Source organism: Leptonychotes weddellii, chromosome 1, assembly GCF_054177405.1.
Source record: "Leptonychotes weddellii isolate Sample4059 chromosome 1, ASM5417740v2, whole genome shotgun sequence".
Taxonomy (NCBI): Eukaryota; Metazoa; Chordata; class Mammalia; order Carnivora; family Phocidae; genus Leptonychotes; species Leptonychotes weddellii.
The window spans coordinates 84,975,174-84,993,416 of record NC_138369.1 but is presented as its reverse complement, the minus strand read 5'-3'; the positions used below and the strand labels follow the sequence as shown (position 1 = coordinate 84,993,416).

Below are 18,243 nucleotides of genomic sequence, written 5' to 3'. Positions count from 1 at the left end.
AAAAAAAAAATGGCCCCACTGAAAAATGAGGCAGGGATAAGTTTTATTCTTATGGGAAAAATGAATTGTATCACACAAAAATCAACTACAGATGCATTGGAAACTTAAATGATAATTTCTGCTCATCAAAATACACCTTAGAGAGAGGGAAAAGAGAAGGTACAAAACAGAAACTGATATCTGTAACATATTTGACAAAGACCCCTGGGTCCAGAATATATCAAGAAATTCTGGGGGCGCCTCGGTGACTCAGTCGTTAAACGTCTGCCTTTGGCTCAGGTCATTATCCCAGGGTTCTGGGATCGAGCCCCACATCGGGCTTCCTGCTCAGTAGGAAGCCTGCTTCTCCCTCTCCCACTCCCCCTGCTTGTGTTCCTCCTCTCCCTGTGTCTCTCTCTGTCTCTCTCTGTCAAATAAATAGATAAAATCTTAAAATAAAATCTTAAGGTAAAATCTTAAAAAAAATTCTAAGAATTAGAGGTGCCTGGGTGGCTCAGTTGTTGGGCATCTGCCTTCGGGTCCTGGAATCAAGCCCCACATCGGGCTCCCTGCTCAGCGAAGAGCCTGCTTCTCCCTCTCCCTCTGCTGCTCCCCCTGCTTGTGCTCACTCTGTGTCTGTCTCTTGCTCTGTGTCAAATAAATAAATTAAATCTTAAAGAAAAAAAAATTCTAAGAATTAATAAGGAAAAGACAATTCAGTAGGAAAAAAATGGGGAAAAGACATGAAGAGGCATTCCCAAAAGAAGAACGCTGCACAGTGAATAAATCTTTGAAAAGAATGTAAATTGGTACAGCAACTTTGGAAATCAGCTTGGCATTATCTAACAAAGTTGAAAATGGGCATATATCCTGTGACCTCGCATGGAGCATGTACCCTCCCCTCCTGGTGTGCCCACTAAAGTTACTTTTGCCCATGTGCACCACAAGACGTATACAAGAATATTCTTAGCAATACTGTTTGTAGTGGAGGGCAGAGGAAATAAGCCTAATGCTTATCAACAAAAGAACAGTTAAATCATGTTCTAGTTCAAACAATGCAGCAGTGGAAAGCAGTGGATGAATCTCACAACGTTGAGTGTGAAAAAAATAACAGAAAAATACATACCATACCCTTGCATTTATACGAAGTTTGAAAGTATGCAAACCTATACGGTATATTGCTTGGTGGTGCGTAGGTATTGGTAAGTCTATCGGTAAAGGAAAGGATGAACACAAAACTCAGGGTAGTGATTGCCTCCGTGAAGGCGGGGGGATGCACTGATAGCTGTTGAGCACCTCTCACTTCTGAGGAGTTTGCCTGGAATAGTTTGACAGCCAGCCTACCGACCAACACTTTCGCCAGAGGAATATTTTTTCATAGAGTACTTCTGGGATGGGGCAGTGCAGAAAATGAGAAAACCTATTTGAAATGGGGGGTAAAAGCCTGACTAGAAGGAGGAGTGTTGTGGTTGGTGAGATCACCTCATCATCCCTGTGTCTTGTTCAGTGCAGTTATATCAATACCATTGGATTGAGTTCAAAAATATTTATTAAACCCCAGCCATGTGGTGGGCACTCTGTTAGGTAGTGGGATATAAAGATAAATAAAAAACGCCAAGATAAGTAGTGGGAGGGGTGAAACAAGGCAGCTGGTGAATTGGCAAAGGAATGTCCTGGGTGGGTTTCTGACAAGGAGTCCTTCGGTCCAGTTGGGACAAGTGGTGAGGTCGGAGAGGTTTTTGGGAGGAGCTTAGTCTTGAAAGAAGAGTTGCAGTTGGTCATAGGCGGAAGGGAGGACTCATTCCAAGTAGAAGGAGCTCCATCAACAGAGGTACATGGAATATGCTATTCTGGAGCCCAAACCTTGAGTTGGGGCCTAGAGAGAGAGAGAGGAGGCAGGAGTGCTGAGCAGGGTTCCACACCCTGCAGACACGGGAGACTTTAGGGTGCACTTAGGCAGGAAATGACAGGACCAGTGCCTTAGAATCTCCATCCCTGACAAGATGAGCAGAGAGGCTGGTTAGAACGCTGTGGCAGGGGGTCCAGGTGAAGTCGAGGAGGTAGGGAAGGATGGTAGAGATGGAGGGGAGGAGGTGGATCAAGAAATGTTCAGGACACAAGATTGGCAGGGTATGGTGTTGGCTGGCCGTAGGGATTGAAGAAGAGGAAGGCTGGGATGACAAAGCAGAGACAGCTAACACAGCTAGCTCTGTAAGACCAAACAGCATCCTCCACCCTTCCCGGGATCTGCCAGCATGGAATGAATCCAAGTTCGATTTCCTCTTGCCTTTCTAGTGATTTGTAACATTAATTTGCAGATGCAACACATGGCCCTCAGAACATTTATGGCACTGTGATTCTGTCACATTCATGCTAAAGCTCAGTAGCAGCATAACAAAAATATGTCTTTGTTACTAAAATACTCCTCCTTGAGAAAATTCAATTTCCAATTTAACGCTCCCAAGATTAGCTCATAGAAAAGGCATTAGATGATCACTATAATTGTAACATCGTGCCCAGAAGGCTGACCTGATTAGGTCTTGGGGTGTCCTTTGCTGCTTGTAATAAGTGCTTTTTGTAATTTGATCATTTAAACAAGTTTAATGTATTTTATTTGTAATTGTAGTGGGGTATTGTGTTTCATGCACATTGTATTTATTTAATGGAATGGGTTTTCAAAAGCAAGACAGAATATTTCTGATAAAGGCTTGATTCTCAATGATCTCCATCACTTTTGTGACCAGGATGCTAAATGTAGGTCACAAAGCTCATATTTAGGTTTGTCCCATCCCTTGGCTCAGAAGATTATACACTTCAGGACAGAGAAGATCCTGCAGTTTTCTAACTGGTCTGGTCAAGTACAGATCTACCTCCCCCACCAACACACACACAAACATTCTCACTCAAAGTAGCTGATAGGTGGGGAAAAAATGGAGTTGCCTCATTATTTGCTGCCCACTGATGCCTAAGATGTGGTTCGGCTGGGGGCCCCTGGGTGGCTCAGTTGGGTTAAGCGACTGCCTTTGGCTCAGGTCATGATCCTGGAGTCCTGGGATCGAGTTCCGCATTGGGCTCCCTGCTCCGCAGGGAGTCTCCTTCTCCCTCTGACCCTCCCCCCTCCCATGCTTTCTCTCTATCATTCTCTCTCTCTCAATTAAAAAAAAAAAATGGGTCAGCTGAGAAGATGCCTCAATAATGTTTAGTCAAACCACCAATTAACTCAGTTAAATAACCTGTTCAGTTTTTTTTTCCACTTCTGAATTAGTCTTTTTTTTTTTTTTTAAAGATTTTTTATTTATTTATTTGACAGAGAGAGACATAGCGAGAGCAGGACCACAAGCAGGGGGAGGGGGAGAGGGAGAAGCAGGCTTCCCGCTGAGCCGGGAGCCTGATGCGGGGTTCTATCCCAGGACGCTGGGATCATGACCTGAGCCGAAGGCAGACGCTTAACGACTGAGCCACCCAGGCGCCCCTGAATTAGTCTTTTAATAGAATTAGCCGCACAGTATTTTTAACCATTGCTTAAATAATAAGAGAAAAAGTTCAAATGAAACTCTTTTATGTAATAGTTATCCCCTAAGACTTACGAGTGCTTCTGAGCCTCAGTTATTGTCACCACTAAATCTTTAGTGCCAGCTAACCAGCAAGCCCCTAAAATAGCTTTAAAATTAGAGTTCTCCATGATGCTGTTCATAACCACCAAAGCCATCGCTTTCTCTCTCTCCTTCACAGCATTCCGCTACCGAGATTATAAACAGAAATGTTTCCATTTCGGGCATGCATCAGAGCTTTCGTTAAAAATGAAATGGAAGTCCCGCCTTTCTTATCCCCTGGTGACCAGCCCGCTGAGATGATCCCTCTGGCTGAGTCTTCACAGGGTGTGGGAATTTGTTCATCAGATTTCTCCATCTGACTCTCTCTGGCCAGCATCCCTAGCTCCCCGGCCAGCTCAAATCCAGAGTCTTAGTCAAAAGAAGCAGTGTGGTTCCCACGTCAGGCCAAATGCTAAGGTGCTCGTGAAGAACCAGCCACAGCTTCCATGTTTACATTGGTCCCGATGTCTCCCTGGTCCTAGGTTCAAATCCTGACTCCCCTACATACTAGCTCTAGGGCCCTGGGCAAATCACTTGAACTCTCTGAACTTCACTTGTCTTTTCGGGAAGAAAGGGATAATAATAGGGTTGCCGTGAAGGTAGAATTCGAGAGTTCACATAAAGCACAGTGGTGAACTGAGCAAACACACAGTAAATGTTAGCTAGTAGCATTAATAGTGAGCAGATTGAGACTTTTGCCTTTTGAAGTATTTTAACTTTTAAGGTTACACATATCAATCTATTATCAAAAATTAATGGAAAGCAGAATTCTCCATTTCAGAGGGATGCCACTTAAAAACATTTTTGTTAATGTTTTTCTTCTTTTAGGCCAATTGTATCTGAGAGAAATGAACTTCTCATTCAGTTTTTATCAGACTTAAGTTTAACTGCAGATGGGTTTATTGGTCACTATAAATTCAGGCCAAAAAAACTGCCTACAACTACAGCACCACCTGTTACCACCACATTCCCTGTAACCACAGGTGAGTCTTTTGTTTTGATGTTCGTGCACAAACTTCAGGAGTGTAAGAAAAATTCTTTTGAGGTAGGAAAAAAAAAAAATTAAAACAAAAATACTTGAAACTAAAATAAGTTAAATAAGATGAAAACTTATCTAAGAGAATAATACGACTCCATTAATGAAAGAAAAGTATAAGGTGTAAAAAATGTTTATAAGCAAATAATTTTTGTCACCTAAGAAAATTATGACCACTTAAAAAATACTAGGAACCCTGGTATATAGGCACAGATCATTATAAGCCCAGTTTTTCTTTTCTGTACTTATAAAAATTATGGCTTTCTTTTTATTACATAGAATTGTAGTATTTTAGATTGAAGTTCTAGGGCCTTGATACTTGTCCATTTTCACATCTGCCAGGGTTTTGGGTTTTGTTTTTGTTTTGCTTCGCTCTGAAATGGGTTGTGCAAAATACATTTTTTTTTCTCCCAAATTGGGGTAAATCAAACAAAAATATTCAGTGTGTTGTAGAAGCCAGTTGGGAAACTCTGGTCTGGGGCATGACCTAAGAAATGGAGAGGCAAGAGTGGAGCCCCATGCCGAGTCTCTACATCCTGTCAGCTTCACCCACTGAGAGTTCAGGCATCAGATCTCAAAATCTAAATCTGGGAGAATTTAGAAAAAAGTGGGAATGAAGGATCTGAAGTTAAGATACAAGATAGGTTGAAAATGAGCCCCGCTTTATTGCCCACCATTTTCTGCTTGCACCCAAAGTAGGCCTGACCTGAGTGCAGGCACTTCCAGAAAGGGCTGATTTTTCTGAGCACTCCACAAGTATGCCACCTTGTGGCCTAGACATGTACCTCCTAATATTAAAGCAGTATTTCTTATTTCTCCAGCTCCTCTCAGGGGACACTGATGTCCTTATTCTTTCCAGTGAATTAACTGGCTCCCTAGATTTTTATCTTCAGTCCTAAACTTTCTCTGAAATTGCAAACATCGATTTATAATTATCTCCTAAGGTTCTGTGACTGCTAACCACTTAAATTAAAACATATCAAACTCAACTCATTTTTATCACACTATTTTCTGCCTTAAATCTGCTTCTTCACTGCTTTCCCAAGCATGGTCCACAGCAGTAGTAGATCATCCTTGAGCTCCCCTATCTTACCTCCCCACGGTACGCCCCGCTCCACACACACAAAGCAGACCATGTCTCCCACTTGAATTCATGGTCCACACTTGTGCTATCCAATACCGTAGCCACTAGGGGACCCTTGAAATGTGGCTAGTGACGCGGAGGACTTGAATTTTAATTTAATTAAATGTAAGAAGCCTCTTGTGGCTAGTGGCTACCAGAATGGGCAGCACGGGAGTCAGACTCCTTCATGCCATGTATAAGACCCTTCACGTGTTGTACTAGCCTCTCTTTCTAGCTCCGTCTTTAGGTCCTACCACCTCTCTCCTTATGCTTCTAAGTATTTTAGAGTATTAGGATTTTATCCTAAGTGTGGGGGAAACTGTCGATGGATTTAGGCAAAGTTCAGGATTAGATTCTCACTTCGTGGAGGTCACTCTGGTCACTGTGAGGTGAATGGATGGTAGGGTCAAGAGGTCACAGGCGCTTGTGGTTGTCCAGGTGAACTGTGCAATGACAGAAATACAGAGAGAGTCAAGAAATGATGACTATAGTGCAAGCCAGGGGCCTTGGGAGATACTGACAGGTCTTTCATTGGTGATTAATTGGACTAGGGAGATCAGGGGGGTGCTTGGCTTGCACAGCTCTGGGGATGATGAGACCATTCACCGAAGCAGAGAACCGGGTCTAGGGGTAGAGTCATTAGTTAAGCTGTGGCTTGTTGGGTTTGAGGTGTCTGTGAGACACTCAAGTGGACTAGTCAAGTCCAGTTTGATCCATGGCCTCCTCCAGAAGAGATTTCAGCAAGAGATTTACATTTGAGAATCATCAACATATACCTGGTTGACGCCGTGATCCAGAATGAGGTCACCTAAGGAGGGGTTAGGGGAGAAAGGAGAAGGGCTGGAATTCAATCTCTAGAAACTCCAACTTTTTAAAAAGGAGGATATACTAGCAAAGGAGACTGAAAAGATAAGAGCTTGAAGGAGAGACAGCTACATTGGATGTTAGGATGTCTAAATTTGAGAGCTTCGTGATGAAGGACGAGCAGGAAGACATGTGAGTCTGGGACTGAGTGATGGAGACAGGGCAGAGGGAACGTCTGGGAAGGATGGAGCCACGGCACTGAGAGTGGTGGGGGGACCCGCCGAGATGGGCGCAGGTGCATCTGGAGAGGAAGGGCCCGGGACCACCTGCCATGCAGGGAGTGCAGGGAGAGAGCAGACAGTGAGGTGAGAAGGTTCAGGGTGCTCTAATGATGACCTAAAACCAAAAGAGCAGGGATCTACCGATGGGAGGGAAGGACCAGGGTGGGACACGCACCCAGTTTCCAGACTGATGTTCCGAGGTTGAGAAGAGCCGTTTCCAGTGTCCACGGAAAGCATGCTCTTTCATCAGACGTGGAGAACCACTAATGCCGCTACTTTTTGACTCAGTTCATTAGGTAAAGTTAGGTCCCCAACTTCTGGAACCATGTTCCCTCTAAATGTTCTCTGAGCTCTTTGTCTTAAAAAAAAAAAAATTATACACACACACAGATGCTATTATATGTATTTTAACATTAAATTGTACGTATTTTAATATTGTGATCCACTTGAGATCCTTTTTTGGAGTTAAGTATGGGTACAAATTAAGACTAAATAAATAAATTCACAGAAGAGTTCACAAAACATATCAGAAGGGCAGTGTTACAATTGCAAAATCTTGCCCGGGGAGTACAATTCTGTTCCAGTTGTTGTTTGGTTCTTCCTAGCATATTGCCACATATAAGTGAATAATTAGCAAATATTTTGGAAACTTTTTTTTATTGATGATAATGGGAATTAAATATTTTCATTTCGTTAACCCCCCGTTTCTCAACGTTGGCAGCATTTACATTTTGGGCCAGCTAATGCTTTGCTGTGGGGAGCTGTTTCTTGTAGGATGTTTGGCAGCATGCCCGGTATCTACCCACTAGATGGCAGTAGCGGCCCTTGCCGTGACAGCCACAGCTATTTGCGGGCCGGGCAAAATGTCACCCGAGGGCGAAAATCACCTTTGCTGACGAACACCTTTGCTGTGTTTACCTATTTCATTTTATTCTTAAATTAGTCAACTTCTCAGTTCTTAAGATCCTTATAGGCAATGATAGGCTCAAAATAAATGTTTAGTGATCGGTTACAGCTATTTACAGGTATAACACACTTTACGCATGAGCAGTGTTTCTCCAAACGTATACCACTCACATTTGGGCAGCTGTGTATTTTAAATGCACCCAGAAAGCTCCCTCTATCCTCAGGGGGAGCACCGTCGGATGCCTTTTGTAAAGTGAAGAATTAACCTATATTTTCTGAGTTCTTATTTGTTGTACTGGGTTCTTCTAAGCAGGGCGCATGGAGACTGCATCTGTTTTTGGTGAGTGTTAGTTATATATAAGGGAAGAAGAGAATAGGGCTAAATTTGGGTTATCTTTGATCGCAGGTTTAAAATTCAGCAGAGGGTATTGAGTTACCCTGAGGAAATTAGAGCAGTAGTTGGTAGCTTAAAGAATTTGTTTTGAATGTTTTCGAATGATTTCATTGCAATGACAGCTTGGTGGCTCAGGGAAATAAATAGGAATTTTAAATAGATGGATTCAGGTCTAAACACCAATCACGCTTGAATTCATTTTCCTGAATCTTATGTCTTTCTTCTTTGAATTTAGGTTTAAAACCCACAGTGGCCCTGTGTCAACAAAAGTGTAGACGGACGGGGACTCTGGAGAGCAATTATTGTTCAAGTAACTTTGGTAAGAAATAAAACCCCGCCTTTTCTCTTTAATCAGAAACTTGAGACTGCATGCTTAATCTCAAAGGAACCGCCACGAATGTGATGGTAAAGTGTCAGTTACACTCTTCATTTACCCAAGAAAAGATTTTCCTATACCCTAAGGTACGTTGACTAGTGCTGTTCAGAGTGTTAGAGTTCACAACTGAGAATAATATGTATACAGAAAATATGCTTTTTTTCACATAAACTTATCAGTTTGACTCCTGGAGTATGATACTGCTGCTTTGTGTATTCTGGCTGGCTCAGTGTTCTTGAAAAACCCTGTACCCTTTTTCTCACATATTTTTCATGTCCTGGGTATTTTTTCACACATCTGTAATTCCACTTAAGTAAATTAGAAACCAATCCAAGCTGGCCTTTCTCAGAAGAAATTCAAGTATTTCCTCTGTCGTGTCCTTCCAAAGTACTAAATTAAAACTTGGGAACCTGAAATCTATTTGGAAATGCTTATAAATTGAAACCTGAGGAGATACTACCTAATGACTTAGAATTTCTAAGAGCTTTCTCCAATTTAAAAAAAAAAAAAAAAAAAAAGGCACTTTCTGTAAAAATCACTAAAGAGCAAGAGATACCAAATTTAATTACGTGGGCTATTTTTAAAAGGGACATTGAAGAAAAGTCTTGTCAGGAAAAGAAAGTTGCTAAAACCTAAATACGTTACCCAGAATGAAGGGTCTCCCAGAAAAGGCTTGGCTTACTTTTTCTGTGCCTGAAGGTGGTGACTCTCTGCAGCCCAAACGAACTATGTCGTAGCAAAGGTGTGAAGACACTGAAGAATCTAGGGCCCTAAACCTTACTGGAGTTTGTGTGCTGAAATTCAAATAAAAGGCATAAAAATGAAAACAAATTACTATCACATCCAGGTTAGTCTTTGGTGGGAGGTGCTTAAGGAAATCTCCCTCCATGTCCTTTGGAGCCACCTGATTTCCCTTGGCTCTAGACTAACATTTTGCAGTGAACACTTACCACCAGGAATCAAAGTAAGGCATGGTAAGAATTCTGATTTTATGGATTTTGCCTGCTGCATAAGCAGTGACTTCTCACTTTATCCTGAAGGGTCGGGTCAGCCAAGTCCAAAACTTGATTTATTCCATTGTGACTCTCTTACATGGCAAAATGACCAAATACTATCCCCAGTGGCCCACTGGTTCTCAGCCTGCATTGGTAACAGGGATAAGGCTCATAAAACATTCTCCCAATCCAAGTCCTGCACCACACAGAATTGTCACCCACAAAACACCAAAAGCATGTCTTTGAGAAATATAGCATCCAGCCTTCCATGGCTCCGAAGTGAGACTCTTAACCTCTTGCATCACGATGGAAGAAAGAGAGGGTTACATAATGAAAAGCAACTGAGTTTTGCTAGGGTTTTTTGGGGTTTGTTTTTTTTTTAAAGCAAGAAAACATTACTTTGTTAAATGAGATATACAAGGTGGATAAGAAAGACCCAGAAAAACACAGATATTTACTGATAATTAGAGATGGGGACCCATGGGATGAACCCGAGTTGAAGGAGAGAGGACAGCTAAAGAGCAAGGGGGAAAGACACAGAAAGGTAGGCACTCACCACACAGACAGGAAGACTCAGATCTTCATGGCTCAAACCCCTGTCATGCAACCCGAACTGTCTCTAAAAACTCAAGGTCTTATTGCGTATTCATAGGTGGAGGCTCATAAGCCTCTCCCTTACTTGGTAAATGGTCCCCATGTTGGATAAAACATTGTAAAGAGTTCCCACCTCAGCAACAGACTGCAGGGCAGGAGACATTTAGGTTTCTGTCCTGGGTATCAACACCTAGTAACCTGGGTAACATTATGGCTCCATGGCCTCTTTCTTTCCAACCTGAATTCTGGGGACAAATGTGCAGAATCAAATCTGACAGCTCTGTTATGGCCTTCTCTTGAATATGAAAATGTTACCCATCTGAAACTTAGAAGAACATACAATTATTTTCAGTTCTGCCTGCGTTTGCCTTCGGGGCCATATTATTTCCACATGTTTTCTTCGGCAGTATTGGCCGGCACCGTGATCACAACTGTCACCCGAGGTGGAAGCTTGCATGCCACCGTCTCGATCATCAACATCTACAAAGAGGGAAATCTGGCAATTCAGCAGGCTGGCAAGAACATGAGTGCCAAGGTCACTGTGGTCTGCAAGCAGTGCCCTCTCCTCAGGAGAGGTAAGTATGGAGGAAAACATTGGTCTTTCTTCTAGGGGAGATCGAGGACAGAGAAGGGAACGAGAGAGAGTCCAAGCAAGTCTCGGATCTTTCCATGCCCTAGTTGAGCAAGGGAAGTGAGATCAGGCTTAATCTGTTGCCCACTTCTGGTGTAGAAGGCAGGCCTTTGGAGTCAGGCAGAATGGGGCTCTGGTTCCAGTTCTTGTAACTTGTGGCAGAAGATGAGAGAGTGGAAATGATGAAAGATCCAAGAAGCATCTGAAGCTGGATCAACAAGGAACAGACACAGAAGGAGCAGTTTGGGGGGAAAGAGATTTTCAGCTATTGCACTTAAGGGGCCCATGCAAGTTTAGAGGAAGATATCCAGCAAGGAGCAGGGAATTCGGAGCTGAAGTTCAGAAGAGAGAGGTATATATGGGCTACAATTAAAGATTTGGGAATCATTTGCAGATATAGAATCATCAAATCCACACATGGAAATCAGTTTAAGAGAAATTATGGAAAAGGGAAAGTTAAAAAAAGGAAAAAGTCCAGAGCCAGAGGTGCAGGATTTTTTTTTTTTCATAAGTTCTTTAACTTATAAAAGTAATGTATGTTTATGGTTTTTGAAAAGTTTAAGGAAGTAAAGAAGGAAATAAAATAAAAAGTGAAGCCCTTTCCCTTTCCCCAGAGATACCATGAAAAGTTCCTTCTAGAAAGTTTCTATCTATAGAAAGCACACGTGTACACAGTTAGACAAATGAGATTGTGCTCTAATAGGTCTGCAACTTTCCCCACATGATGTGTGTAGACATCTTTCCACAAAAGGCACATATAGATAGATCTCTCTCTCTCTCTGGAATGGTAATAATGCCTGGTATTCCATTGGGTGATATACCATGATTTCTCTGTCCAATCCCAGCTCCTTCCTTTCCTCAGTCTTATTACAAACCTCTCCCACAACCAAACCAAAGCATACACACACACACACACACACACACACACACGAGAGATAGAGAGAGAGAGAGAGGGAGAGCCTAGAGGCTAGCAGCTTCACGTTGAGTCTTCAGAGGGGATAGCAAAGGCTCTGTAAGAGCTAACACTTCTCCCCCGCACTGCCAGGAGAAGCAGGTAACGTCCGTGGAGAAACTTAACTGCACGGTCTCACCACAATGCCGGCAGCCCAGCCTTGAGGAGGCGCCCACCTGCACAGCCCTCCAAGCTTGCAGAGGCTCAAGGTCACTATGAGGACAGTGGTAGCCCACAGAGGAAGGGTCATGCCAGAGGAAAGGACACACATATTTCTCTTATGACACACAGGAGAGAGGGAGAATAAGAGACGGTAATACACACCTCCTTTATGACATTTTTCTCAGACAGTGTAGATCTTCAGAGTTGAATCCAAAATAGCTTGGGCCCCAGTCTAGGCCTAACTTAGCCGGACACACTGTTATACAAAAGAGTGTGTCTCTGACAGAAGTACTTCTTAGTACCTATTTGTTGCAAGGAACTGTGAGACTGCAAATAGATGACGCACCCATGTCCTCAAGAAACTACCGTAGTATAAATGCTCAAGATGTTGAAAAGAGTTCAAGTCGACCACAGCAGCCGAAGACAGTGGATCGTTAGTTGCCAAATGCCTGGGAATCCAGAAGCACTAGGGGACGATGAGAGGCCATCTGGGGATGACGTGTCCGGGAGCACAGAGGCCCCTTGAGGAAGGACAGCCTTCCACATGAACGCAGTGCATTGTGCACGGCAGGTGCTCAGTCAATCCCCCAGGCCTACAGCACCGCAGAGCAGGGCATGACCGGATCTCCTCACTCCATCCATCTTCCTAGTGGTGGCAGAGATGGGACATGTAACTTAGTTGAATTCAGATTTTTTTCTAATGAGAGGCTTAAACCGGACTTTATCCTGGATAGACAAAATGTATAGTTATACCATTTACAGATCATTTATCTAGAGGTAAGTTATAGTCTAAGTTGTATCAAAACAGTAGACATAGAGGGGCTCCTGGGTGGCTCAGTTGGTGAAGCGTCTGCCTTTGGCTCAGGCCATGATCCCAGGGTCCTGGGATCGAGCCCCATGTCGGGCTCCCTGCTCGGTGGGGAGACTGCTTCTCCCTCTCCCACTCCCCCTCCCTCCCGCTCATGTGCGCTCTCTCAAATAAATAAAATCTTTAAAAATAATATTAAAAGGATAATACACATAGAGAAAAAATTAATTTATATTCTCTTTTTTTTAGGTCTAAATTACATTATTATGGGCCAGGTGGGTGAAGACGGGCGAGGCAAAATCATGCCAGACAGCTTTATCATGATGTTCAAGACCAAGAATCAGAAGCTTCTGGATGCCTTGAAAGACAAGCAATGTTAATAGTGAACTGTGTCAATTTAAGTTGCATTCTGTCATTGCCTTTGAAAGATCTATATTTTTCTCTGTAGAAAAAAAAATCTTATATTAATTATTGAGCATTCAGAAAGATTTACTCTTCACATGATGTAGGTATGAGACCTCCGATATCACTGGTGGAAGTTCTGTGTCTGCACCGAGAGGAACAGATGCGTGATTGAAAACCTGCAGACTTAGTGCAGTGACAGGAAACTGAATGTATCAAGCGTTCTCAGTGTGGAAGCAGTTTATTTATACATCTCTGTAAAAGGGTATTTTAGAAATAAGTTGTGTGAAGATGTAAAAAAGAGATTTTATAAGTGCAATATTTATAGTGATACTTGTTTTACCTTCAAGCATTTGCTCTGAGGTGTTATATTCTTCTCTTGCATTTTTTTAAGTCAGTGCTTAATAAAATATTTTTAAATGACTACATAGCAGCCATTAAACTTGTTTTTATAGAAAATGGAACACTGTAAAAAGGAACTTCCCTGCTTTTTTACATATCAGTTTGGCATCAATTTACACTTTGCTGAAAGAGTTAGCATTCCAAGAACTTCAGGGACGGGATGGATCCAGTAATGTAAGTAGACTATAATTCTCTGGAGAATCAGAGAACGTTAGTGTTAGAATGGCATCCCTCAGGGATCTAGTTCACCTCCTTCATTTTGTAACAGAAATTGAAGCTCGGGTCTATTTAGTGACTCATCTAGAGCACACATCTCCCAAGAGACCCAGCTGGCACTCAAGCTCAGAAGTCCTGGCTCCTACCCAGTGCCCTCCCTGCCACCAGAAGAGGCCCTCCCTGCCCCAGAGGAAAACCCTCTTAGCCTGACTTTGCAGCGTTGGCTCTTTGTTTCCTTTGCTGCCTAAATCACCATGGGTTGTTTTATAGGACTTGAAATTAGAGGTGAGTCTGATGCCCCGGTCCTGTTCCTCCCCACTTAACTGGATCAGGCTGCATCAGCTAGGATGCTTTCTGCTGTGGCCTTTGAGGAATCAGTTTTCACTCAGTGGTGGAGGAACTGTGAAGGAACTCCCCGCCTCTGCACACAGCTGTTGAACCTGCAAAGGCTGTGGCAACCAGCCCTCAGGAGTTTGCCGGCCAGCAGCTGTGGAAGAGGGGGCAACCATCCCTGTCTGAGGACGGGTGGGGGGGGGGAAGCACATCAGGGACGAACAAAGACTTGGGTCACAAGGTCTCTCATGGTAGAACCAAAGGTTTAGAAATAAGGAAAAGTTTCTTTTGGGTAAACACAATAATTCCCAGCCCTAGAAGTGACCATTCAAAAGGCAAAAAAAAAAAGAATTTCGAAAGGAAGAATGCCTCTGTTTTGGCAGCTGACTGAGCACAAGCAAGCCATGAATGTGGCCTGGTTGTGGGGTCAGGAATCATTCCTAACCTCTCCCACTGGGCTGCCCCCATCAGTCCCAGAGAATTCAGCAGCTGAGAAGGTGGATGAACGGCAGGAGTTGGTGGTTGACTTCCCTGGCCAGTGCCACCTTTTAGAAAGGTCCCCCACAAGGCACAGCTGTGCCCAGCCAGGATGCAACTGTGGAATCCTGATTGATTCTAACCTTCAAGGCAGGGGAGTTCCTTTCAAGAACGCATGTTATGAGACTTTGCAATGATTACCAAAGATTTCAGTATTTGGGGGGCACCTGGCTGGCTCAGCCAGTAGAGCGCGGGACTCTTGATCTCTCGAACGGGAGTTCGAGATGACTCGTCTGGAGTGTGTGTGGTGTGGGGTGTGGGGTGTGGGGATTACTTAAAAAAAAAAAAAAAGATTGTTGTATTTCTTCTCCTTCTCTTCTAATTGGTGCATTACCAGCAGAAAGACTGCCATTTGTGCTGGGTGGGTGCCTGAGTCACAGTGAGGTAAAAATTGGGAAAAGGACTCCAAACTATTTATACCATTGACATCTCTGACACAAGACTTTGAACTGTTGAGGGAATCAGTGGTTAATAACGAATGGCACTGGTTTGTCTTTTAATTCAATTATTCAAAACAGAGATAAGCTGAATAGTGACCTTGCTCTTTTGGTCCAACAACCATTTCTTAATTTCTTTCTTGTTTAATAAATCACTTATTTTGACTGAACTTGAGTTTCCTTAGTTATAAATTGAAGGAGTTAGACTAGATGACTTCTGGGAATTATTTCTCTTTTAGGAACTTTTTTTTTAATTTTATTTTTTCAAAGTGTAATTGACTAAGTTTTGTTTTTGTTTTTAGTACTTGTACTTGGGGACTCAAATACACATGATGAACAAATGGGTGACCATACTAATACATCATAAAACATTTCCAGACTCTCTGATGTGTTTCAGGGGGTCCTGTTAGCTTAATTTTCATCCTTTGAATTCAATTCCTATAATAAAAATATATGAATTTTGCAAAGTTTCCAAATCTTAAATTCTGTTATATAACTTATTTAGTCAAAGGTTAACCTTAGTTGAAGAAATTTACCTTCTTTTTTTTCTTTCCGTAGGAAAGGGCAGCCAGGCTCCCACTATATCTTCTGGACTGCTTTAGTGAAAGAAACTAATAACAAAAATCTTCTTTAAAGAAGAGCCTTATAATAAAACAGCTGAAGGGGGGCGCCTGGGTGGTGCAGTCAGCTGAGCGTCAGACTCTTGATTTCGGCTCAGGTCGTGGTCTCAGGGTCGTGGGATCAAGCCTGGTGTAGGGGCTCCATGCTCAGTGCAGAGTCTGCTTGGGATTCTCTCTCCCTCTCCCCCTGCCCCTCCCCCCTACACTTGCTGGAGCGCTGTCAAATAAATAAATAAATAAATAAAATTTAAAAACAGCTACTGATGAGTAATTCTAACGTGAGTTAAGTAATATTAAGCAGAAATTCCTTTGGCTTGAATTCATGGATATATTTATATAAGTGCAAACAAACAAATTTGCAGAAAAAAAAGTAAATTCGAGTGGAAAACATTTAAAGAAGGTGGGGGAGAGGGGAGCTTGCCCTAAATGTTCTAAGTTCCTTTAATTAGAGAGAGAAGGATAAAAATTTAATTTAGAACTTTGATAACTTAAGCCTTTACATTAAAATATCTAGGGTAACTATAAAAGGATACAGAGTTTGAAATTTTACTTTTTATTTTATTTTTTTAAAATATTTATTTATTTGACAGAGAGAGACACAGCGAGAGAGGGAACACAAGCAGGGGGAGTGGGAGAGGGAGAAGCAGGCTTCCTGCTGAGCGGGGTACCTGATGCGGGGCTCGATCCCAGGACCCCGGGATCATGACCTGAGCCCAAGGCAGACACGCCCAAAGACTGAGCCACCCAGGTGCCCCCAGAGTTTGAAATTTTAAAACTAGCAGAGAAGGTAAATAGATTTGAAAACTTAGATGAAATGGACAAACTGCTAAACTGTACTTACCAATTCAGACTCAAGTAGAAACAGAATACTTAAATAGTCTTGTAACCATTAAAGAAATTCAAACAGTAATTAAAACTCTTTCTTCAAATAAAATTCCAGGTCCAGATAGTTTGACTTAGGAGGTCTACCAAATATCGAAGGGACAAATACTACCAATCTAACACATACTATTCTAGAATATAAATAAAGAAGTAACATTCAGCAATTCTTTTTGTGAGATTAGTGGAATCTTAATACCAAAATTTCAGCAAACATAGGATCCAGTCTGATCTCACTTATGAACATAGGTACAAAAACAAAATAATTATCAGACAAAATCCGACAAACAAAATAAGTCACGATCAAGTTGGATTTATCCCAGAAATGCATGATTGATTTAACATCAAGAAATCAATGTTCATACTTCACTGCATTCCTAGATTTGCAATGCCAGCTAGGCAGTTGTAGGCGCAACTAAACATACCACAGGCCTCTCTCATTACCCATAATATCCCCAGAGCTATAGAACAAGGACCAGAGCTTAACAGGATAGGGCCAGACTGGGAGCAGTGCACACAGCCATCCATGAGCTGTTTTCTTTGGCCTTCCTAGATAATGTCTCAGATGCCAGGGGCCTCGATTCATGTCAGGTGGGTGCAGACACTCCACCTTAAAGTTCCCATTTCCTCAGAAACCAGATCTCTCGTATGAACTCCATAGGCATAGTAGCTTCCAGGCTCCTCCTAGATGACATGCCTCATTATAAGAGTTACACACTCAGGAAAACCCAAAGCTGTGGCTCCCCTATCAGGTATTTAGAGTTCCATTATAGTTCCTCCCAATCCAATGCAATTTACCAGTCAGGGTTCATTTACACCACAAGCAAGTTTGCCTAGCAACATAGTACACATACTGTAGTATCAGATTACTAGGTAAATGAAGCTGGAGTCAAACAAAGGTCGTGGACTCAACAGAATGGGGAAAGTTTCTGTTAAGCCCTATTCGCAATACATGTAAGGAGAAAAATCATTTGATCTTAATAATGCAGAAAAGCATTTGATATAATCCAACATTTATTCATGACAAAATAAACCTTGAGGAAACTAAAAATAGAAAAAAGCTTCCTTAAGCTGACAAAAAAACCTGCAGCAAATGGTGACATACTGAAAGCATTTTAATGTCATGGATAAGACAAAAATGCCTGAAGTCAACATTTCTATTAAAAATTGCACTGGTGGGTCTAGTTAATGTATTAAGGAAAGAAAAAGAAATAAATGATATTGGACAGGAAGAAATGACTGTTACAATGCAAAGATGACATGATAATTCAACTAGAAAAGCCAAAAAACCTGCAGGTGAGTTGTTAGAATTAATAGAGTTTTACAAATTTGTTGCTTAGATGTATCTATAAGCCCTACTCCAAGGACAAAATATTGATTTTTAAAAATCTTTTTATAATTAAGCATCTTGAATTAAATATGTGAGGACCATGATTCACACACTAACAGCCTCTTTTTAACATAGAGCCTAAGGAAGTACAAGTGTGGGAGTATACATGGATGTACAGAATTGGGTATTCGAAGTAGCTCTGGGATGTACACAGAAGTTTGTTCTGGATAATTTTGATGTTGTTATTTAAAATCCTCACTTTTAAGTCATGGGGATGAAAGGTACAGCTTGGGGAATATAATCAACGGTACTGTAAGAGTGTTGTATGGTGACAGATGGTAGCTACACTTGGGGTGAGCACAGCATAATGAATAAACTTCTTTAATCACTATGTTGTACACCAGAAACTAATGTAACATTGTGTGTCAGTTATTCTTCAATTAAAAACATTTT

General features: G+C 42.0%; 1 protein-coding gene across 1 annotated transcript in view; it reads left to right on the top strand.

Moving 5' to 3' along the window:
- PCOLCE2 (procollagen C-endopeptidase enhancer 2) overlaps positions 1 to 13,462 on the top strand; it is a 68,519-nt gene extending 55,057 nt beyond the window's left edge. Inside the window, exons 6-9 of the mRNA XM_081827436.1 lie at positions 4,401 to 4,555; positions 8,352 to 8,435; positions 10,489 to 10,656; positions 12,884 to 13,462. Of these exons, the coding sequence (XP_081683562.1) occupies positions 4,401 to 4,555; positions 8,352 to 8,435; positions 10,489 to 10,656; positions 12,884 to 13,014 (538 nt within the window). The 3' untranslated portion in view covers positions 13,015 to 13,462. The remainder of the gene's footprint in view (positions 1 to 4,400; positions 4,556 to 8,351; positions 8,436 to 10,488; positions 10,657 to 12,883) is intronic.
- The last annotated feature ends 4,781 nt before the right edge of the window (positions 13,463 to 18,243 follow it).